The 24,968-nt window shown below is 41.8% G+C and overlaps 1 protein-coding gene across 1 annotated transcript in view; it reads right to left on the bottom strand.

Moving 5' to 3' along the window:
- The window catches only part of LOC124720522 (zinc finger protein 771-like), a 106,555-nt gene that overhangs the window by 35,128 nt on the left and 46,459 nt on the right, over positions 1-24,968 (bottom strand). The window contains exon 4 of the mRNA XM_047245881.1: positions 7,021-7,095. Within this exon, the coding sequence (XP_047101837.1) occupies positions 7,021-7,095 (75 nt within the window). The remainder of the gene's footprint in view (positions 1-7,020; positions 7,096-24,968) is intronic.

Genomic DNA, 24,968 nt, shown 5'->3' with positions numbered 1-24,968 from the left:
GCATCTTGTTGCTTCATGAAAACACTCTTCCTCAGTCTGCTGATGTCACTCAAAACATTATTCAACAATTTGTTTGAGAGTAGTTCCATCACTCATTGTATGTCCCTGATCTCGCACCATCTGACTACCACTTGTTCATGAACTTTATGCACGATTGTGGAAGATGGTGCTCTGATAGTGGCGATGATGCAAACACTGGTCTTCAGAGAGGCTATCTTCACTAGTGGCATCTTTCTATGAAGAGTACATAGAAAAGATGGTTTCTCACTATGAACAAATGTCCGAACAATGGTTGCAACTATGTAGAAAATATTTCAAGAAATGCTATTTTCTTGCTTTATTTTGAAAAAATATTTTTAATGAGCTTTTTTCCAATATGATACTTACTTTCTGGACATGTCTCGTACATTCCGAGAGGCTTTTTCCTCAATTCAAGTCGATGTTTGGTACAATTTTTTTCAAAAATTTTTTTTCCTTGCTGTGTCCGTTGGGTATTATTTTGCTTCACAGGCAGCAGAATATCTTCACTTCGTCGTGTTTGTGATCCTGAATTGTGATGTCTAGTTTATCACCATTCCCACTTCTGGTGCTTATTGTTTTCTTCAGTTTACTCAGAGTCCACACTGTGTGCTCATCAGACTGTTCATTCCATTAAAAAAGTCCTATAATTGTTCGTCAGTTTCATTGCAGATAGCAATGGCATCACTGAATCTTAGCAATAATAACAGCACTGGGTAAGAGTGAAAAAAATAGCCCAAGTTTTTTTATTAATTTTATATAATTATGATGTACTGATTTAAAAAATGACACTGGTTTATACTATTATTATTTCACAATTTACATTGTTTTACATTAATCCTTTGTCTTCAGACATTAAGAAAAAATTTTCTTTTGTTTCATTTTCTTTGTGGAATTGGTGTTACTGTAGCCTCAGAAGGCTCTATGATTTCTTGTAAAATTTTATTTTATTTTTCTTCCAGTGCCAGTACTCATAAGTAACATCAAGCTCCACAGACAGAAGGACAACACACACAAAAATGCTTCAATATGTCGAACTTTTACTTTATTCCATATTATTATTGAACATTTTTACGTTAGAGACTTAATTAATAACAAATATAATTTTTTTTTTTTCAAAAATTTCACATTAGTTTTGATCCTAGAGTAACTACTGAAGGTATAGTATACATGGTTTTCGAAACCCATGACTGTATGAATTTTAATGTACATGTCATGTGTCTAACAATGGAAAAATCCAGGATGGAATGTAACAGTACCAGAGAAGGAAAGTCGCTACTCACCATATAGCGGAATATAGCGGAGATGCTGAGTCGCGATAGGCACAATAAAAAGATTCACACAATTAAAGCTTTCGGCCATTAAGGCTGACAAAGGCCTTAATGGCCGAAAGCATCTCCGCTATATGGTAAGTAGCAACTTTCCTTCTCTGGTATTGTCATGTGTCTAAATGATACCTCATGATATTGTAAGAAACAGTTCTTTTTGTAATTGTTGCACAAATATACTTTACATTCACTACATTGGAAATGTGGTCTCAACTGGATTTTATATTTTGCACACATTTCACATGTTCCTCTTTTACAACTGAACACTACAAAGTGCTTTTCTCAGCTGCCAAAGTGGCGTCAACTCAAAAGATGACCAGTCTACCCGACAGGAGGCCCTCACCACACGACTTTTTATTTCAGTGTCCTCCGTCAATCCTCTCTGGTGCATTATTCCAGGAGAGGGCAGACAAGTGTAGTGTAAGCGGTCTCTTTAGCGGACCTTTTACATTTTCTAAGTGTTCCACCAACAAATGGCAATTTGAAAACTCTGTAACTAACTGAAATGTGGACAGCTTTTGTTCTGATGGCGAAGAACTTTCTGTGCAACAATAAGGCTACAAGCTACGTAGAAATTGTCACTGGTAGGTTTCAGACACCTCGGGATGTAACACGAGTATTGAAACGCATACCGTATTTACTCGAATCTAAACCGCACTTTTTTTCCGGTTTTTGTAATCCAAAAAACCGCCTGCGGCTTAGAATTGAGTGCAAAGCAAGTGGAAGTTCTGAAAAATGTTGGTAGGTGCCGCCACAGCTAACTTCTGCCGTCGAATATATGTAGCGCTACACAGGCATGCTTTGTAGGCACAAAGATAAATACTGGCGCCAAAACCTCTGCGTCAGTAAATAAATTTAAAAAAAAAAAAAAAAAGATGGAAGACGAGCTTTTTTTTCTCCGCCGAGAGTTTGAACCACTGCATTTTCATACATTATCCAACAAAGTAAATACAAATTCCGTATTGTTCATCTTCGAATGTAGCAGAATTTCAATGTACTACGAAAATCCGACTGGCAAGACTGTTTGGGATGTTTGTCAATGTGGCCAACTCTACGTTCTGAATTTTTTCCTACCTGTGAGAAGAGATGGTTGCTAATAGGAACCTGAAGAAATGTGAATCACATGCAGTATTCTCTGCACCATAAGAAAGAATATGAATATAAACATTTTGCCATGTATTCTTTCGTGTTTGCTGCTATCTCATTTAAATCCTGTCTGCCTAATAAACTACGAGACTATAGTGAGACAATAGCAAATGCGGAAGAATGTACGTATCGTGTCATGTTTATATTCGTATTATTCTTATGCCTATTAGTGATAGTCAGAAATGAAGCACGGCAACTGACTAGATTTTTAAATCTAAGAATAATTTCTGTGCAGAATTTGATGCACTAAAGAAGCGGCTGCAAAGATTTTCAAACAGAGAAAAATTTTCGCCTAACTCTCGTTCAGAAAATGTTCTATCATAAGCAGTCTATTATTTGGTTCTTGTTGATCATAATCAAAGAAAGCAGCAGTGTAGGTAACAGCAAATAGCAATCTCTTGCCATTGCTTCGCTAATAAGACGATTCCTCTATTTCTTTTTTTATTGTAAGCGGTGGTAGCGCGCACAAAAGCGAGCCGTGCCGTGAGTAGTGACAGGCTGTAAACACGCACTATCAGAATGCGACAAACAATGCATGACACAGTACAGTAATGCATTTTCAGCTTAGAGTAACGTAAACACCTATAACAAAGAAAACAGCACCTATCAGATCAAAGCAAAATAAGCAATCCATTCAAACCAGACGAAGCACGTGAAAAAGGAAGGGTACCCGTATGAATACGGACGGAGCGCCTGACGCATAGCAAGGCTACCCGGTAAAGCTCAACTGCTAAGCTTACGACTCGAACCAAACTACTGTATCGTCATTCATTCGACCTAAATTGTGTCTCGTATTACAATGGACCAACTTTGTTTCGATTTGGAGGTGCGGCCTAAAACTTCTCTCCCCCCTTGAATTTCGAGTCTCAAATTTCCCGTGCGGCTTAGATTCGTGAAATTTTTTTTTTTCCTTTATTTCGAGTCTCATTTTTCAGGTGCGGCTTAGATTCGAGTGCGGCTTAGATTCGAGTAAATACAGTACATGTTCTCACGTATAGGTTGATTTCCCATGAGCCTGAGAGCAATGAGCAGTGAGCAGTGAGCAGTGAGCAGTGGAAGTGTTTCCACTGGGAGATGAAAGAGATGGAGACCAGGTACAAGAGATGCTGGGATGTCATCATGATGGCAGATTACTGTTAAACAATTGATAAGGGATATCCCTGCTACTGAGCATTCTATGGGGGTTCAAAAAGTCTCTACACCACGCCACATGATTGTTAGTCACGCGTGCTGTTGCAGCGACACGGTTCTTTCCATCCCTTTACGACGAACCTGCACCTACCTGTGAACATTGTCTCAGCAGATCATCAGTAGGAAAGCCGAGTGAAACCTACTGTACTTTGACGTGAACCAGGCTGCAATTTAAGTTACTAATCTACATTTCGGGAGGAACACGAAATGTAAGGTTGGAAATTTTGTTCTCAATTAATATATTCTAAAACTTAGGTGAACAAATATCACTGCCAAGCCCGTGCTAGTCTTAACACGGTCACTCATAATCCCTTTCACTCACGTTAGCAAGTTTATGGTGTTGCATTACCCGAAAACATAGCAGCTACAAAAATACTAATTGTTTTTGATTGAGAACTCTCACCAAATATTAAGTCTGTCGGTACCAAATGCAGTCACAGTTTTTAGCCACTGACCTGCTCAATACGCCACACGAACATATGTCTTATCTTGTCACAAAATTCACTTAAAAATTCCGAAATTTCTACACACACATCAGAATAATTATGCCGTCACTTTCCAACACTTTTGATGTATGAAACACTGCTAGATCCGGCAACTTATCATTTCCATTGGAACAACTACTTCTGCACACGTCCGATCTCTTTCGTGGCTAGGCTTTGACTCCTCCATAGAATACTCTGAGTCTTCTCTACCAACAGAGAAAGGCGCGCGAAGAATATTGCTTTACCATTGGTCAGTTTACTCAACAGCCAATAGCAAAACAACATTCTCCCACGTCAGTCCGCGCTTTTCATCAATAACCAATCGCAAAATAGTAAACCTAACGACTGCACTTTTTACCGACGTCATTATCTAATATACTGAAGTTTTGTTTATGCATAAAGTTATTTACTATTGTTATTTATACCCGAATTAACTTTCCCTTTACCATAAACTTACTTTACAAATCTATTCTACAAAAATCCCCTTTGTCCATATCCATACGTCTCCAAAATGTTCCCACACTAAATCCTACTACATAACTCGTTAAACAATTATCTTCATATTAACCTTAAACCACACTCACACATCATTCATACTGCTAAAACACATTTATAACATTTTACACACAAAAAGAAATAATAACACTTTATGAAAATACTAGAACAGTTTATGAAAAACATACTTTATTGCACTCTAATGGGCACAATCGAAACTAAAATCACGGTTTCCCTATCCAATATTGTCCTCTATCGGCTGATACATAAAATACGTGCGCGTCTAGTCTCGCGTCACCATCTGTCACTATCCAGCTCTGAGACACATCTCCCACTTAACTGCCTCCAAGGCAGGATTGTTATATGGCGCTACGCCTCACCGTATGCCGCAGTGAATATACCGAAGTGAAATTCAGTGAAAGACAAGTTATTAATTTATTGAATATTCATTTTACTTACAAATTTTCACATTAAATGTTGAAAGCGCCCCCCCCCCCCCCCCCCCTGTTGTTCAATACACAATTAAATTCATCTAATCATGTTTCCAAACACAAGCTGTAACATTTCTTCTGTAACAGAAGCAGTGAAAGTAGAAATTGCAGTTTTCAATTCATCAGTGGATTTTGGACAGTTTTTATAGACAGTTGCTTTCGCTGCACCCCAGAAGAAAAAAGTCAGGTGGCGTTAGGTCAGGCGATCGTGGAGGCCAAAGTCCCTGTGAAATTATGCAATCACCAAAAACATCAGCAAGCAGTAAAATTGAAACGCGAGATGTATGCGCGGTTGCACCATCTTGTTGAAAATAACCGTTCAGTATTTCAGTTAACACAAGTTCTCCTATGAATGGGTACAGAATATCACTGCAGTATCGAATCCACTTGAAGGGAAGTAACCCAGGCAGGCGAACAATCATACAGCACACACGGCTAAAAATCATACGGCACTGCGGAGAGACTTTTTGAACACCACGTAGATGCTCTGGTAAATGTAAAAGCAAGCCCTAAATTTTAGACAATGGTGGCTTCACATGCTTTTAATGTGTACCAATATCAGTTAAATTTTGTTTAATTAATAAATTGTGATTTGCCATACTGTATTTTGTACTAATAAAAAGATTTTTTTCCTCTGAAAAACCATATTTGGAGATGTATTAAGAAAATACACAGGTCATGCCATAAAAATTCAATATTTTTTGCTCACAGCTTGCACTGTTTTTGAAATCTAATTAGTACAAATACCTGACCTGAAGAAGAAAAATGAATGTCATTTTTGGAATCAGGGGTGCAAAAATTTAAACTTTTTTAGAAACTTTATTTTGGTAACCCTGTGTAATTAATAACAATAGTAATAATAATAATTAATAATGAACCATGGACCTTGCCGTTGGTGGGGAAGCTTGCGTTCCTCAACGATACCGATAGCCGTACCGTAGGTGCAACCACAACGGAGGGGTATCTGTTGCGAGGCCAGACAAACGTGTGGTTCCTGAAGAGGGGCAGCAGCCTTTTCAGTAGTTGCAGGAGCAACAGTCTGGATGATTGACCGATCTGGCCTCGTAACACTAACCAAAATGGCCTTGCTGTGCTGGTACTGCGAATGGTTGAAAGCAAGGGGAAACTACAGCTGTAATTTTTCCCGATGGCTTGCAGCTTTACTGTATGCTTATGCTGAGGGAATTAGATTCGGAAATGAGACACTTAAGTAGTAAAGGAGTTTTGCTATTTGGGAAGCAAAATAACTGATGATGATCGAAGTAGAGAGGATATAAAATGTAGACTGGCAATGGCAAGGAAGGCATTTCTGAAGAAGAGAAATTTGTTAACATCGAGTATAGATTTAAGTGTCAGGAAGTCGTTTCTGAAGGTATTTGTATGGAGTGTAGCCATGTATGGAAGTGAAACATGGATGATAAATAGTTTGGACAAGAAGAGAATAGAAGCTTTCAAAATGTGGTGCTACAGAAGAATGCTGAAGATTAGATGGGTAGATCAGATAACTAATGAGGAGGCATTGAATAGAATTGGGGAGAAGAGGAGTTTGTGGCACAACTTGATTAGAAGAAGGGATCGGTTGGTAGGACATGTTCTGAGGCAACAAGGGATCACCAATTTAGTATTGGAGGGCAGCGTGGAGCATAAAAATCGTAGAGGGAGACCAAGAGATGAATACACTAAGCAGATTCAGAGGGATGTAGGCTGCAGTAGGTACTGGGAGATGAAGAAGCTTGCACAGGATAGAGTAGCTTGGAGAGCTGCATCAAACCAGTCTCAGGACTGAAGACAACAACAACAATAATAATAATAACAACACTTCAAGCAATAAAATAATTACAAACACAAAGTTCTAACTAAACCTACCTCTGACCTGTGCCACTCAGATGGCTGTGTTTTTGCATGAATCTCATCTTCCTCTACAGCTGCATTCTCAGGCTCCTGTAACAGAACCAACAGAATGCTGGTTAAACCAAGTGGGAGACAAGGTGTCCACATACGTTTCAACAATGTGAAGACCACCCCATCTTCGACCCATTCCTGTTTCACAGCCACAAACTCAAACATCTGCAACAGAAACAATTTGTCATTTATTTATTTACATATGCATTTATTTTGCATGGCAAGATAAGGGCCTTCATGCCCTCTCTCTAATCTAACTAGACACACTTAACAAGCCGTACATGGGCAGAATATAGTGGTAGTAATAATAATACACTACTGGCCATTAAAATTGCTACACCACAAAGATGACATGCTACAGATGCAAAATTTAACCGACAGGAAGAAGATGCTGTGATATACAAATGATGAGCTTTTCAGAGCATTCACACAACGTTGGCGCTGGTGGCGACACCTATAACGTGCTGACATGAGGAAAGTTTCCAACTGATTTCTCATACACAAACAGCACTTGACCGGCGTTGCCTGGTGAAACGTTGTTGTGATGCCTCGTGTAAGGAGGAGAAATGCGTACCATCATGTTTCCGACTCTGATAAAGGTCGGATTGTAGCCTATCGCGATTACGGTTTATCGTATCGTGACATTGCTGCTCGAGTCGGTCGAGGTCCAATGACTGTTAGCAGAATATGGAATCGGTGGGTTCAGGAGGGCAATACGGAATGCCGTGCTGGATCCCAACAACCTCGTATAACTAGCAGCCGAGATGAGAGGCATCTTACCCGCACGGCTGTAACAGATCGTGCAGCCACATCTCAATCCCTGAGTCAACAGATGGGGACATTTGCAAGACAACAACCATCAGCAAGAACAGTTCAAAAAATGGCTCTGAGCACTGTGGGACTTAACTTCTGAGGTCATCAGTCCCCTAGAACTTAGAACTACTTAAACCTAACTAACCTAAGGCCATCACACACATCCATTCCTGAGGCAGGATTCGAACCTGCGACCGTAGTAGTCACGCGGTTCCAGACTGTAGCGTCTAGAACCGCTCGGCCGCCCCGGCCAGCACGAACAGTTAGACGATGTTTGCAGCAGCATGGACTATCAGCTCAGAGACCGTGGCTGCGATTACCCTTGACGCTGCATCACAGGCAGGAGCGCCTGCGATGGTGCACTCGATGACAAACCTGGGTGCACGAATGGCAAAACGCCATTTTTTGGGATGAATCCAGGTTCTGTTTACAGCATCACGATGGTCGCATCCGTGTTTGGCGACATCGCGGTGAATGCACATTGGAAGCGTGTATTCATCATCGCCATACTGGCGTATCACCCGGCGTGATGGTATGGGGTGCCATTGGTTACATTTCTCGGTCACCACCTGTTTGCATTGACGGCACTTTGAACAGTGGACATTACATTTCAGATGTGTTACGACCCATTCATTCAGTCCCTGCAAAACCCTACAGTTCAGCAGGATAATGCACAACCCCATGTTGCAAGTCCTGTATGGGCCTTTCTGGATACAGAAAATGTTCGACTACTGCCCTGGCCAGCACATTCTCCAGATCTCTCACCAATTGAAAACATGTGGTCAATGGTGGCCGAGCAACTGGCTCGTCACAATACGCCAGTCACCACTCTTGATGAACTGTGGTATGGTGTTGAAGCTGCATGGGCAGCTGTACCTGTACACACCATCCAAGCTCTGTTTGACTCAAGGCCCAGGAGTATCAAGGCCGTTATTACGGCCAGAGGTGGTTGTTCTGGGTACTGATTGCTCAGGATCTATGCACCAAAATTGCGTGAAAATGTGATCACACGTCAGTTCTAGTATAATATATTTGTCCAATGAATACCTGTTTATCATCTGCATATCTTCTTGGTGTTGTTGTTGTGGTCTTCAGTCCTGAGACTGGTTTGATGCAGCTCTCCAAGCTACTCTATCCTGTGCAAGCTTCTTCATCTCCCAGTACCTACTGCAGCCTACATCCTTCTGAATCTGCTTAGTGTATTCATCTCTTGGTCTCCCTCTATGATTTTTACCCTCCACGCTGCCCTCTAATACTAAATTGGTGATCCCTTGATGTCTCAGAACATGTCCTACAAACCGATCTCTTCTTCTAGTCAAGTTGTGCCACAAGCTCCTCTTCTCCCCAATTCTATTCAATACCTCCTCATTAGTTATGTGATATACCCATCTAATCTTCAGCATTCTTCTGTAGCACCACATTTCGAAAGCTTCTATTCTCTTCTTGTCCAAACTATTTATCGTCCATGTTTCACTTCCATACATGGCTACACTCCATACAAAACTTTCAGAAACGACTTCCTGACATTTAAATCTATACTCGATGTTAACAAATTTCTCTTCTTCAAAAACGCTTTCCTTGCCATTGCCAGTCTACATTTTATATCCTCTCTACTTCGACCATCATCAGTTATTTTGCTCCCCAAATAGCAAAACTCCTTTACTACTTTAAGTGTCTCATTTCCTAATCTAATTCCCTCAGCATCACCTGATTTAATTCGACTACATTCCATTATCCTCGTTTTGCTTTTGTTGATGTTAAGGATTTTACCCCTGCCACCTTCAGAATTTGAAAGAGAGTATTACAATCAACATTGTCAAAAGCTTTCTCTAAGTCTACAAATGCTAGAAACGTAGGTTTCCCTTTCCTTAATCTTTCTTCTAAGATAAGTCGTAGGGTCAGTATTGCCTCACATGTTCCAACATTTCTACAGAATCCAAACCGATCTTCCCCGAGGTCCGATTCTATCAGTTTCTCCATTTGTCTGTAAAGAATTCGCGTTAGTATTTTGCAGCTGTGACTTATTAAACTGATAGTTCGGTAATTTTCACATCTGTCAACACCTGCTTTCTTTGGGATTGGAATTATTATATTCTTCTAGAAGTCATACATCTTTCTCACCAGATGGTAGAGTTTTGTCAGGACTGGCTCTCCCAAGGCTGTCAGTAGTTCTAAAGGAATGTTGTCTACTCTGGGGGCCTTGTTTCGACTCAGGTCTTTCAGTGCTCAGTCAAACTCTTCACGCAGTATCATATCTCCCATTTCATCTTCATCTACATCCTCTTCCATTTCCATAATATTGTCCTCAAGTACGTCACCCTTGTATAGACCCTCTATATACTCCTTCCACCTTTCTGCTTTCCCTTCTGTGCTTAGAACTGGTTTTCCATCAAAGCTCTTGATATTCATGCAAGTGGTTCTCCTTTCTCCGAAGGTCTCTTTAATTTTCCTGTAAGCAGTATCTATTTTACCCCTAGTGAGATAAGCCTCTACATCCTTACATTTGTCCTCTAGCCACCCCTGCTTAGCCATTTTTCACTTCCTGTCGATCTCATTTTTGAGACGTTTGTATTCCTTTTTGCCTGCTTCATTTACTGCATTTTTATATTTTCTCCTTTCATCAATTAAATTCAATATTTCTTCTGTTACCCAAGGGTTTCTACTAGACTTCGTCTTTTTACCTATTTGATCCTCTGCTGCCTTCACTATTTCATCCCTCAAAGCTACCCATTCTTCTTCTACTGTATTCCTTTCCCCCATTTCTGTCAATTGTTCCCTTATGCTCTCCCTGAAACTCTGTACAACCTCTGGTTGTTTCAGTTTATCCAGGTCCCATCTCCTTAATTTCCCACCTTTTTGCAGTTTCTTCAGTTTTAGTCTACAGTTCATAACCAATAGATTGTGGTCAGAGTCCACATCTGCCCCTGGAAATGTCTTACAATTTAAAATCTGGTTCCTAAATCTCTGTCTTACCATTATATAATCTATCTGATACCTTTTAGTATCTCCAGGGTTCTTCCATGTATACAACCTTCTTTCATGATTCTTGAACCAAGTGTTAGCTATGATTAAGTTAAGCTCTGGGCAAAATTCTACAAGACGGCTTCCTCTTTCATTTCTTAGCCCCAGTCCATATTCACCTACTATGTTTCCTTCTCTCCCTTTTCCTACTGACAAATTCCACTCACCCACAACTATTAAATTTTCATCTCCCTTCACTACCTGAATAATTTCTTTTATCTCATTATATATTTCATCAATTTCTTCGTCATCTACAGAGCTAGTTGGCATATAAACTTGTACTACTGTAGTAGGCGTGGGCTTCGTGTCTATCTTGGCCACAATAATGCGTTCACTATGCTGTTTGTAGTAGCTTACCCGTACTCCTATTTTTTTATTCATCATTAAACCTACACCTGCATTACCCCTATTTCCTATTGTATTTACAACCCTGTATTCACCTGACCAAAAGTCTTGTTCCTCTTGCCACCGAACTTCACTAATTCCCACTATATCTAACTTTAACCTATCCATTTCCCTTTTTAAATTTTCTAACCTACCTGCCCGATTAAGGGATCTGACATTCCACGCTCCGATCCGTAGAACGCCAGTTTTCTTTCTCCTGATAACGATGTCTTCTTGGTGTAGCAATTTTAATAGCCAGTAGTGTAATAATAATAATAATAATAATAATAATAATAATGCACTCATGTTCATAAATTAAGCACAATTGCAGAAAGTGGTACCACACAACGTGTCACTACACAAAACTGGTGCTGATAGCACAGGCCACATAGGGAACACACACGACACAGATCTGCAAGTCCACGGTATTGGTTATAAGTTGAAAAAACCACCTCGAAACACATGTGCTACAAACACCACTGTTTCCTGTGCATGTACCCTGACATCAATGTGGGATATGATCACCGTGCACACGTACACAGGCCGCACAACGGGTTGGCACACTCTGGAGCAGGTGGTCGAGCAGCTGCTGGGGTATAGCCTCCCATTCTTGCACCAGTGCCTGTCGGAGCTCTTGAATTGTTGTAGGGGTTTGAAGACGTGCAGTGATATGTCGACCGAGGGCATCCCAGACGTGCTCGATGGGGTTTAGGTCTGGAGAACAGGCAGGCCACTCCATTCGCCTGCTATCTTGTGTTTCAAAGTACTCCTCCACAATGGCAGCTCGGTGGGGCCGTGCGTTATCATCCATCAGGAGGAAGGTGGGACCCATTGCACCCCTGAAAAGGCGGACATACTGGTGCAAAATGACGTCCCGATCCACCTGACCTTTTACAGTTCCTCTGTCAAAGACATGCAGGGGTGTACGTGCACCAACCATAATCCCACCCCACCCCATCAAAGCACGACCTCCATACAGGTCCCCTTTCAAGGACATTAACGGGTTGGTATCTGGCTCCTGGTTCACGCCAGATGAAAACCCACCGAGAATCACTGTTCAGACTATACCTGGACTCGTCCGTGAACATAACCTGGGACCACTGTTCCAGTGACGATGTACTTTGTTCTTGACATCAGGCCTTACGGGCTCTCCTGTGACCAGGGGTAAGTGGAAAGCACCTTGCATGTCTCCAGGCGAATAAACCATGTCTGTTCAGTCATCTGTAGACTGTGTGTCTGGAGACAACTGTTCGAGTGGCTGTGGTAAGGTCCCGAGCAAGGCTACCTGCAGTACTCCGTGGCCGTCTGCGGGCACTGATGGTGAGATATCGGTCTTCTTGTGGTGTTGTACACTGTGGAAGTCTCGTACTGTAGCGCCTGGACACGTTCCCAGTCTGCTGGAATCATTACCATAATCTTGAGATCACACTTTGTGGCACACGGAGGGCCCGTGATACGACCTGCTGTGTTTGACCAGCCTCTAATCACCTTAGCATTCTATCCCTCATTACGTCATCAATATTTGTTCTTTGAGCCATTTTCAACACACAGTCACCATTAGCACCTCTGAAAAAGTCTGCACACTTACTCGCTGCACTGTACTCTGACATGCACCAACACACCTCTGCGTATGTGGACTGCTGCCAGCACCTACGTGTGACGACCGCAGATCAAATGCATCACATGGTCATACCCCGAGGTGATTTAAACCCGCAAACTGCCCACCAGAGCGTTGTTTCACCATGTATCAGCATTATCCTTAATTTATGAGCATGAGTGTAATAATATAATAATAATTACTTGAAGCAAAGAAATGGAATCAGTGGCCCAGAAAGGAACAAAACAGGATTGTAGCTTATCCCCAATGTTATTCAGTCAGCACACTCAGCAGTAGTAAAGGCAACCAAAGAGAAATCTGGGAAGGGAATTAATTTCAGGGAGAAGAAACAGCAAAAACTTGGATGTTTACCAGTGACACTGTAATTGTGTCACAGATGGCAAAGCACTCAGAAGAGCAGTTGAATGATACAGAGAGTGTCTTAAAAACAGGTTATAATACAGGGTGATGTAGATAAAAGTAGCCCGTGTAAGAATACAGGAAATTACAGAAATAAGAAGCTTAAATTAGATTTAGAATTTATTTGCAATGAAAAATACAGCGAAAAGTGGGTTTATAAAAGATGTTGAAAGTGACCCCCTGCACATCTAAACTATTCAGATACACCCTGCGTAAAGTTCAGATATCGATGGCTGCAACTTCATGTGTGATGTTGTCTTTCAGTTCCTGTATTGTGTCTGAATTTGTTTCATAGCCATTGCTCTTCAAGTGTTGCCACAGGAAAAAAAAATCATTTTGTTAGATCTGGCAAATGAGGTGGTCATAAATGTTTGTTGACAGTTCATTCCTCAGTGAAGACAACATGGACTCGTTCCAGGGATACATTAGACATGTGGCATGTTGTCCCATCTTGCTGGAAGAATCAGTATTGTTTTTCATATTCAAGGAGTTGAGCACAAAATGTATCAACAATTTCCATATATGCAACTGTGTTAAGTGTAGTGTCAAAAAATATCAGTCCAATGATGGACATTCCTATTAATCGCACCAAATGCAAATTTTTTGATAATGGAGTAATTGCTGACACATGATGTTAGGGTTCTCTGTTGCCCAATACCTTGCGTTCTGTGAATCCACATGACCGGAAAGATGAAACCATGCTTCACCACTCATGATGTAATGGAAAGGTTCTAACAAAGTAGCATTGATTTTATTCAAAAGCCATATACGAGTGTAATCCCAAAAGTAAGGTCTCCTATTTTTTTATAAGTACAGAACTCTGTTTGTGTGGCGGTTGGCCATACTTTTACGAAGAGTGCTTCATGCGCTGTGTGTAAACATGCACACGCCGCACTGAGGTGCTCAATCTTGGCTTGGAAGCCATTGAGAATGGAGCTCCCGTTGGATGTTACCACTAAGTTCGAATTGCATGCAGTTATTCAGTTTTTGAACGCAAAGGGCACTGCGCCTATTTAAATCCACCGCCAACTGACGGAAGTGTACAGTGAGTCATGCATGGCTGTCAAAAATGTTCGTAAGTGGCGTAGGGAGTTTGCAACTGGTCGGACCGAAATTCACAACAAACAAAGGAGCGGGAGACCATCAATTTCTGAGGAGACAGTGTTGAAGGTTGAGCAAAGCGTGCGTGAAGATAGGCGGATCACCCTGGATGATCTCTGCACGTTGGTTTCTGAGGTTTCTTGAAGCACCGCTTACAGAATTTTAATGGAAACATTGAACTACCGGAAGGTATACGCAAGATTCGTGCCACGCATGCTGAGTGAGGACCACATGCGGCAATGAGCTGATGCTTCCCGCGCATTTCTTCACCGCCTTGCCGCCGAACAGGCCAACTTTCTGGACTCAATTGTCACAGGTGACGAAACCTTGGCATACCACTTTACACATGAGACCAAGCAACAATCACGCCAGTGGTGGCATCCTTCATCGCCAAAGCCGCGGAAATTCAAACACAGTCTGCCTGAAAGTCATTACAGCCATTTTTTTGGGATCGGAAAGGGGTATTGTTGGTCGACTTTATGCCCACTGGGACCACGATTAATGCTGACAGGTACTGTGAGACTCTGAAAAAACTCAAATGGGCAATTCAGAACCGGAGAAGAGGAATGTTGAGCAAGGGCGTACACATTCTCCGTGACAACACTTGCCCACACATCGCTCGGCAAGCTGTTGCTCTCCTGCAACAGTTTCAGTGGAACATAATCACCCACCCACCCTGTAGTCCTGTCTTGGCGCCCAGTGACTGTCACCTGTTCCCTAAGTTAAAAGAACATTTGGCTGGAAAGCGATTCAGCTCGGATGACGAGGTGAAAGAAGAGGTTCATAACTTTGTGAACAGCATGGTGGTAAGCTGGTATGACATGGGCATACAAAAACTGCCACAGCATCTACAAAAATGCATAGACAGAAATGGTGATTATGTCAAAAAATAGAAAAATGTTCAAGCTGTAAACTGATGTAAACCATTGTAGGAATAAACAGGTCTATGTACTTATAAAAAAATAGGAGACTTTAAGTTTGGGATTACCCTCTTACAATAATTAACATGTTTCTGATAGTCATCCTTCTGTAACTGCTGTGCAACTGTTACATGATATGGCTTCAATATCTGCTGACAACTCCTCCTATTGACATGGATCTGTTGGGCCAATTTATGTGTAGACTTTTGAGCTCTGAATAATTCTTTGGCAAATGTCTGCAATAACATCTGGTGTGTGAACTGAAGTCAAAATATTGCATTTGCATACAAGGGGGAGGCAGGCTATTTTTACTGTGGTAACCTGTATAGGATGGATATCAAGAAAAGTAAAGCAAAGGTAACAGAACTTAGTTAAATTACACCAGGTAATGCCGAAGGAATTAGATTAGGAAATAAGACATTACCAGTACTTCACGTATTCTGCTATTAGGGTAGCAAAGTAACTGATGGTAGAAGTGGACAGGATAGCAACAGCAAGGAAAGCATTCCTGGAAAAGACAAATGTATTAAGATTGATTATAAATTTAAATCTATCAAAGTCTTTTGTAAAGGTATTTTTTTTTGGATTTTCACCTGGAACAGAAGTGAAACATGGGTGATAAAAAGTTTAGACAAGATGAGAACAGAAGCTTTTGAAATATAAGGCTACAGAAGGCTGCTGAAGTTTTGATATGTAGATTGAACACCATATGAAGAGGTACTGAATCGTATTGAGGAAAAATTTTAACCTTCGATACCTGATGCCAGTAGGAACCAAAATTACTAATGACGTGTAGCTCGACAATGCACCATTTTCAAACTACGGAAACTTGGCGCCGTGCACTCTGATTGGCTGCGGAATTGCCCTGTTGCCGGATGCCCTGGACAATGTGACCGTGAATGCTTTGTTGCCGGAGATCGGGGCGAGGGACGTTTGTACACTATGTGATAAAAAGTATCTGGACAACCCCAAAAACATATGTTTTTCATATTAGGTGCATTGTGCTGCCACCTGCTGCAATGTACTCCACATCGGCGACCTCAGTAATCATTAGACATTGTGGGAGAGCAAAAGGGGCACTCCGTGGAGCTCACAGACTTCAAACGTGGTCAGGTGACTGGGTGTCACTTGTCTGTACACGACATCTCCACACTCCTAAACATCCCTATTTCCACTGTTTCTGATGTTATAGTGAAGTGGGAACGTGAAGGGACGTGTACAGCACAAAAGTGTACAGGCCGACCTCATCTGTTGACTGACAGACATCGCTGACAGTTGAAGAGGGTCGTAATGTGTAATAGGCAGACTTCCACCACACCGTCACACAGGAATTCCAAACTGCACCAGGATCCACTGCAAGAACTATGACAGTTAGGCAGAAGGTGAGAAAATGTAGATTTCATGGTCGAGTGGCTGCTCATAAGTCACACATCAAGCTGGTAAATACCAAACAACGCTTCGCTTGGTGTAAGGAGCGTAAACACTGGACAATTGAACAGTGGAAAAACATTGTGTGGAGTGACGAATCACGGTACACAATGTGGTGATCCAATGGCAGGGTGTAGTGAACGTCATCTGCCAGCATGTGTAGTGCCAACAGTAAAATTCCGAGGCAGTGGTGTTACGGTGTGGTCGTGTTTTTCATGGAAGGGCTTGCACCCTTTGTTGTTTACCATGGCACTATCACAGCACAGGCCTACTTTTATGTTTTAAGCACCTTCTTGCTACCCACTGTTGAAGAGCAATTCGGGGATGGTAACTGCATCTTTCAACACGATCGAGCACCTGTTCATAATGCATGGTGGAGTGGTTACATGTCAATAATATCCCTGTAATGGACTGGCCTGCACAGAGTCCTGACCTGAATCCTACAGAGCACCTTTGGGATGTTTTGGTACGTCGACTTCATGCCAGACCTCATGGACCGATAGTGCAGCACTCCATGAACAATGGGCTGCCGTTCCCCAAGAAACCTTCCAGCAACTGATTGATCGTATGCCTGCAAGAGTGGAAGCTGTCATTAAGCCTGAAGGTGGGCCAACACTGAATTCCAGCATTACCGATGGAGGGCATCATGACCTTGTAAGTCATTTTCAGCCAGGTGTCCGGATACTTTTGATTACAAAGTGTATGTATGAACTGACAACCGTAGTGCTGATCATCAACCGATGAATGGCAACAAGGCAATACCATGGCCAACCGGAGCGTGTGGCGCCAAGTTTCCGTAGTTTAAAAATGATGCGTTGTCTACCTACACAACGTTAGTAATTTTGATCCCTACTGGCCTCAGCTACCCAGGGTTAAAATTTCGTGACACAATTTTTCTCTGCCTTATATGAAGGTTACAGAAATTTGAAAATTTTGGGAGCAGAAGCATTGAAGCGGAAGGAAAATGGATGAAGGAAAAGGACTGGTAAGTTTTAGGAAATGGCGAGTGTTCAGAAAAGTTACCCAGAACCCTGAGTCAGGGAAGAGTTACTGGGCAGAACGAGAAGGAAAGACCAATTGTTGTGGACTACACTGGACAAGATTTGAAAACCTGGGAGCTTCAAGGGGGAAGATAGGATAATATGCAAGACAGAGATTATTGACAAAAGATTTGCAGGAGTTAATAAGAGTGGAAATCTAAGTGTATGGTACGAGGGCTATCCACAGAGTACATTACGTTTTCGTTTGTGTCTGTTAGGGGCAGAGCTAGCGCAGCCATCTTGGTGTCATGGCATTCCGCCGCTCAGTTGGCATCCTGGCGTGCTAGTGAGAGGTTCGAGCTGTACTACGTTGAGTTACTGTGACAGTTTGAAATGTCAGCGTTAATTGAAAATGCCGCGAAGTGTGAATTGCATGCTGTAATAAGGTTTCTGACTGCAAAAAGCTGTACACTGATAGAAATCTATCGGCAGCTTTGTGAAGTGTATGGCGACAACATAATCACTGAAGGTGGAGTGCGTCAATGGGTCATAAAATTTAAAAATGGCCGAACTAACGTTCACGACGAAGAGCGAAGTGGAAGACCCAGCATAGTGACTGCCAAACTTGTCGAAAAAGTCGATGCCACGGTCCGTGAAAACCGTAATTTCACAATAACAGAACTCTCTATGGGTTTTCCACAAATTTAACGAAGTTTGTTGCACGAAATCATTACCGAAAAGCTCGGTTACCACAAGTGTCGTGCAAAATGGATACCAAAAATCTTGACAGAGATTCACAAAAATCAGCGAATGGCTGCAGCGTTAACATTTTTGGATCCTTATGAGAAAGATGGCGACTCATTACTCGATCGCGTCGTTACTGGTGACAAAACATGGGATAAGCATGTGAACTGCGAGACAAAATTGCAGTGAATGCAGTGGGGGCACATAAATTACCCCCAAAAACCCAAGAAATGCATGCAGACAATGTCGGCAAGGAAGGTGATGGCGACTGTCTTTTGGGACAGGAAAGATGTGATTTTTGTGGATTTCTTGGAAAGAGGCACTACAATAAACTCTCAAGAGGTATTGCCAAACTCTGCACAACTTCAGAAGAGCAATACAAAACAAGCGCAGGGGAAAGCTGGGCTCAAAGACGTTGCTGATTCACGACAACGCCCGGGCCCACACGGCAAATGCCACTCGTGAAGTTCTCGAATCTTTTAAGTGGGAGTTGTTTCCTCATCCGCCGTACAGTCCCGACCTGGCACCGAGCGACTTCCACTTATTCCCAGCAATGAAGAAGTGGTCGGCTATGCAGCGTTTTGATGACGACGCACGGCTTCAAGAAGAGGTAACCACGTGGTTGAAGGCGCAGGCAACCGAATTTTACGACGAAGGAATTTCCGAGCTCGTCCATCACTACGATAAGTGCCTTAATTTAAATGGCAACTATGTAGAAAAGTAGTATTCAAGTGTGGCTTTCATCTGTATATAATAAAAAAAGTTTCCAATACTTTATTTATTTTTAATTCCAAAACGTAATGTACTTTGTGGATAGCCCTCGTATATGGTAGACATGGGGGGTCAGGAAAAATAGACAAGTCAAGAATAAAACATATACGAGGGCTATCTACAAATTAACAGACATTCTGATCTGTTGCGACAGTGGGTGGGCTAAAGCTACCAGTGACATAACGTTCCTACATTGGTACGCATGCAGTGATGGTAGCATGCTGTCTGTGTCTCTGCTACTTTGCTTTCTGTGATGTGTTAAAATGTGTGCTGTACTAGAAAATCCCACCAGTTGTGAGACACAATCTGTGATTAGATTTTTGTTGGCAAAAAACTGCAAATCAAAGTTCATCATGACCTTTGTGATGTGCATGGAAAAAGAATAATGAGTAAAAGCCGTGTGAGGCAATGGTGCAATGACTTTAAAAATGGCCATACCAATGTTCACAATGACCACTGCAGGCCGTCTTGTGACTCGCAAACTGGTAACGAAATCGATGACAAAATTCATGAAAATCATCATTTCGTGACTGTGGAACTTTTGCAACTAGCACTTCTTCCCATCAATGAAGACACGGTTTGCTTTGGTACTGATGTAGAACTGCACGCCGGTGTAAACCACTCGTTGCAATCGCATGTGGCAGATTTCTGCAGAGAGGGTATTAAAAAACTTGAGCCGCAGTGTAAGTGCCTCAATCTGAATGACAATTATGTACTAAAATAGCTTAAGAGTGTACCTTAAAATGTATGTAATAAAATTCGGTTTTTCCATATTGTTAATTTTTTTATTTCAAAATGTCTGTTCATTCTGGGTAGCCCCGGTAGCTAACTAAAAAGGGAGTGAAGAAAGGAATAGTTACTCAGAAGAAATATCGAGACCAAAGAAATTAATGTAAATTGAGGCCAGGTCATTGGCAAGAACAATGGACATTTTGTAATGCCAGTTCCCACCTGCAGAGTTCTGAGAAACCGCTGTGTGGAGGAAGAATCCAGATGGCACACGTCACGAAACAGGCGCCGAGGTCACGATTGTCACGTTGTAGAGCACGCTTTGCCCCAGAGTATTGTGTGTTGCCAGTATACACCCTCGCCTACACGCATTCATCGTAACTGGTAACTTACAAGGGAACCTCCCCATCGCACCCACCTCAGATTTAGTTATAAGTTGGCACAGTGGATAGGCCTTGAAAAACTGAACACAGATCAATTGAGAAAACACGAAGAAGTTGTGTGGAATTGTGAAAAAATAAGCAAAATATACAAACTGAGTAGTTCAAGGGAAGATAGGCAACATTAAGGACGATAAGGTCGCAGGAGCGCCGTGGTCTCGTGGTAACGTGAGCAGCTGCGGAACGAAAGGTCCTAGGTTCAAATCTTCCATCGAGTGAAAAAGTTTAGTTTTTTCTTTTCAGTTTATGTGACAAACTCTTATGTTTTCATCACTTTTTTGGGAGTGATTATCACATCCACAAGAAAACCTAAATCGGGCAAGGTAGAAGAATCTTTTTACCCATTCGCCAAGTGTACAAGTTAGGTGGGTCGACAACATATTCCTGTCATGTGACGCACATGCCGTCACCAGTGTCGTATAGAATATATCAGATGTGTTTTCCTGTGGAGGAATCGGTTAACCTATGACCTTGCGACAAATATTTTCTGTTCCCATTGGAGAGGCACGTCCTTTCGTGTACTAATAGCACGGTTTTGCGATGCGGTCGCAAAACACAGACACTAAACTTGTTACAGTGAACAGAGATGTCAATGAACGAACTGACAGATAATAACTATGCAAAAATAAAGAAAGTAAAATTTTCAGTCGAGGGAAGACTTGAACCAAGGACCTCTCGTTCTGCAGCTGCTCACGCTACCACTGGACCACGGCGCTCCTAATCTCATATAGTCCATTATGTTGCTTATGTGGCCCATTGACTACTCAGTTTGTATATTTTGCTTATTTTTTCACAGTTCCACACAACTTCTTCCTGTTTTCTCAATTGATCTGTGTTCAGTTTATCAAGGCCTATCCACTGTGCCAACTTATAACTAAATCTGAGGGGGGTGCGATGGGGAGGTTCCCTTGTTAGAGGTAATCGTACCAATGTAGGAGATCAAACAGTGTTTACATAACAGCTGGTACACGATATGTCATTTCACAGATGGCTCCTCTTTCATAGTACACGGTTAGTCAGATACAGGGCTCGTATAGGTAGTGCTAGGAGGGTGCTTAGGGCAAACACTAGCGTCTCAGAACTCTGCAGTTGGGAACTGCCATTATAATATGTCCTTGGTTCTTGCCACCCACCTGGCCTTAATTTCTTCAGTCTCAGCATTTCTTCTCAATAACTATTCCTTTCTACACTCTCTCTTAGTTTGCTATATCTCTCATTTTCTGACCTGTTTATTTTTCCCTATCTTCACGTCTACCATTTATAATGCACTCAGCTTTCCACTCTCTTTAATTCTCGCTTGAGGTTTTGTCGGTAATTTCTCCTTCGCATATTACCCTCTCACATTTTCAAATCTCGTCTGGCACAGTTTTACCTTCTCATTCCAACTGGTAAGTCTCCACTGACCCAGGTCTGGATGGCCTCTCTGAACTCTCCCCATTTCCTAAACATCACCGATCGTTTTCCCCCTTCCTTCCCCTTCAGCCCTTCTGCCAGGAAAAAGGAGCCATTGGCTCTGAAAGCTTGAAAAATTCCCTTGACCCTTGTACATGTGTTCTCCTGCCCCCACTTCGTGAGCAGATTTTTTAATCCATCCAGTTACAAAAGAAGAGATTGACTGATAGGACAGACATATTCTGAGACATCAAGGAATTGTCAGTTTGGTAATTGGGTGGAGGGGAGAAGTGTGGGGAGGGGGGAGCACAAATTGTACAAGCAGACCTAGTTTTGACTATATTAAGTATCATATTTACTCGAATCTAAACCACACTTTTTTTCCGGTTTTTGTAATCCAAAAAACCGTCTGCAGCTTAGAATCGAGTGCAAAGTAAGCGGAAATTTGGAAAAATGTTGGTAGGTGCCGCCACAACTAACTTCTGCCATCGAATATATGTAGCGCTACACAGGCATGCTTTGCAGGCACAAAGATAAATACTGGCGCCAAAATCTCTGCGTCAGTAAATAAATTAAAAAAAGAAAAAAAGGGGGTGGAAGATGAGCTTTTTTCTCCGCCCCGAGTTTCGACCACTGCATTTTCATATATTATCCAATGAAGTAAATACAAAATTCCGTATTGTTCATCTTCGAATGTAGCAGCATTTTAATGTACTACGAAAATCCGACTGGCAAGACTGTTTGGGATGTTAGTCAATATGGCCAACTCTACATTCTGAATTTTTTCCTACCCGTGAGAAGAGGTGGTTGCTAATAGGAACTTTTATGAATTGTGAATCACATGCAGTATTCTCTTCACCATAAGAATAATATGGATATAAACATTTTGCCATGTATTCTTTCGTGTTTGCTGCTATCTCATTTAAATCCTGTCAGCCTAATAAACTACGAAAATAGTGTGAGACAACAGCAAACGCGAAAGAATATGCATATGGTGTCAATATAATAGAGGGAAACATTCCACGCGGGAAAAATATATTTAAAAACAAAGATGATGTGACTTACCATACGAAAGCGCTGGCAGGTCGATAGAAACACAAACAGACACATACATACACACAAAATTCAAGCTTTCGCAACAAACTGTTGCCTCATCAGGAAAGAGGGAAGCAGATTACGGTAAAAAGGAGAAGGTGAATACAAAGTGAAACTACTGGCAAAAACAGAAAGAGAAAATAAGATGACAGAAAAGATATGCAGATTACGGTAAAAAGGAGAAGGTGAATACAAAGTGAAACTACTGGCAACAGTCCTGATGAGGCAACAGTTTGTTGCAAAAGCTTGAATTTTGTGTGTATGTATGTGTCTGTTTGTGTTTCTATCGACCTGCCAGCGCTTTCGTATGGTAAGTCACATCATCTTTGTTTTTAAATATACATATGGTGTCATGTTTATATTCCTATTATTGTTGTGCCTAATAGTGATACAGTCAGAAATGAAGCACGGTAATTGACTAGATTTTTAAATCTAAGATGACTCTAATTTCTGTGCAGAATTTAATGTATAAAAGAGGCGTCTGCAAAGATTTTCAAATGGAGAAAAATTTTCTCTAGACTCTTGTTCAGAACATCTTCTATCATACACAGTCTATTATTTGGTTCTTGTTGATCATTATCAAAGAAAGCAGCAGTGTAAGTAACAACAAATAGCAGTCTCTTGGCATTGTTTTGCTAATCAGACAATTCCTCTCTTTTTTTTTAAAATTGTAAGCGGCGGTAGCACGCACAAAAGCGACAGTTCGTAAACACTCATCATCAGAATGCGACAAGCAATGCATGACACAGTACAGTAATGCATTTTCAGCTTACAGTGACGTAAACACCTATAAAAAAGAGAACGGCACTTATCAGATCAAAGCAAAATAAGCAATCGATTCAAACCAAATGAAGCACGTGAAAAAGAAAGGGTACCCGTATAAATACGGACAGAGCATCTGACGCATAGCAATGGTTGGTTGGTTTGGGGAAGGAGACCAGACAGCGAGGTCATCGGTCTCATCGGATTGGGGAAGGACGGGGAAGGAAGTCGGCCGTGCCCTTTGAAAGGAACCATCCCGGCATTTGCCTGGAGCGATTTAGGGAAATCACGGAAAACCTAAATCAGGATGGCCGGACGCGGGATTGAACCGTCGTCCTCCCGAATGCGAGTCCAGTGTCTAACCACTGCGCCACCTCGCTCGGTGCATAGCAATGGCTACCTGGTAAAGCTTAACTGCTAAGCTTACGACTCGAACCAAACTACTGTAGCTGTATCGTCATCCATTCGACCTAAATTGTGTCTCATATTACAATGGACCAACTTTGTTTCGATTTGGAGGTGCGGCCTAAAACTTTTCTCTCCCCTTGAATTTCGAGTCTCAAATTTCAGGTGCGGCTTAGATGTGGGAAATTTTTTTCCTCTTGATTTCGAGTCTCATTTTTCAGGTGCGGCTTAGATACGAGTGCAGCTTAAATTTGAGTAAATACGGTAAGCTGGTGTCAAGTTGCAGCAGTAATCTGAAGATGGAGAATCTTGCTAAGGATAGACTAGCATGGAGAGGCATCAAACCTACCTTTATACTGAAGACCACACCTACAACAGTAATAAAATTATATACGTAATAGTGCGTAAATACAGGGTGTACATTAAGTCGGGAAAACTTTCAATTATTTATTGCACAAGAACCAAACATACTACAGATACCATACGTATGTCATTTTGAAGAGGAACCCTGAAAGTTTTTCCACGTATACCGCCACAGCGTAGTTTGGTAATTTGCTGATAGTCAGCGCTAGTCGCAAACGTGGCGAGTTAAGGTGTGGAGTGAGCTTTCTGTGTGTTGGGAGTTCAACAAAAATGGCTGTTCAATGGATGTTTAGAACCAAGTACGGTAAGAAGCCACCAAAAAGAAAGGCCATTTACCACTGGCACGACAAATATGTTACGACGGGTTGCTCATGCCCGGCAAAGAGAAGCGGACGTCCCAGTGTGAGTGAAGTGAATGTGGAGACCGTACGAGAGATATTCATAACGAGTCCCAAGAAATCGGCGTGTCGTGCATCCCGTGAACCCGAAATGGCTCCAATGACAGTGTGGAAAGTCCTGCGACAGAAGCTGTCTATGAAACCATTCA

The sequence above is a fragment of the Schistocerca piceifrons genome, chromosome 11, assembly GCF_021461385.2.
Source record: "Schistocerca piceifrons isolate TAMUIC-IGC-003096 chromosome 11, iqSchPice1.1, whole genome shotgun sequence".
In the NCBI taxonomy this organism is placed as follows: Eukaryota; Metazoa; Arthropoda; class Insecta; order Orthoptera; family Acrididae; genus Schistocerca; species Schistocerca piceifrons.
This window is presented reverse-complemented; position numbering and strand designations above follow the sequence as displayed.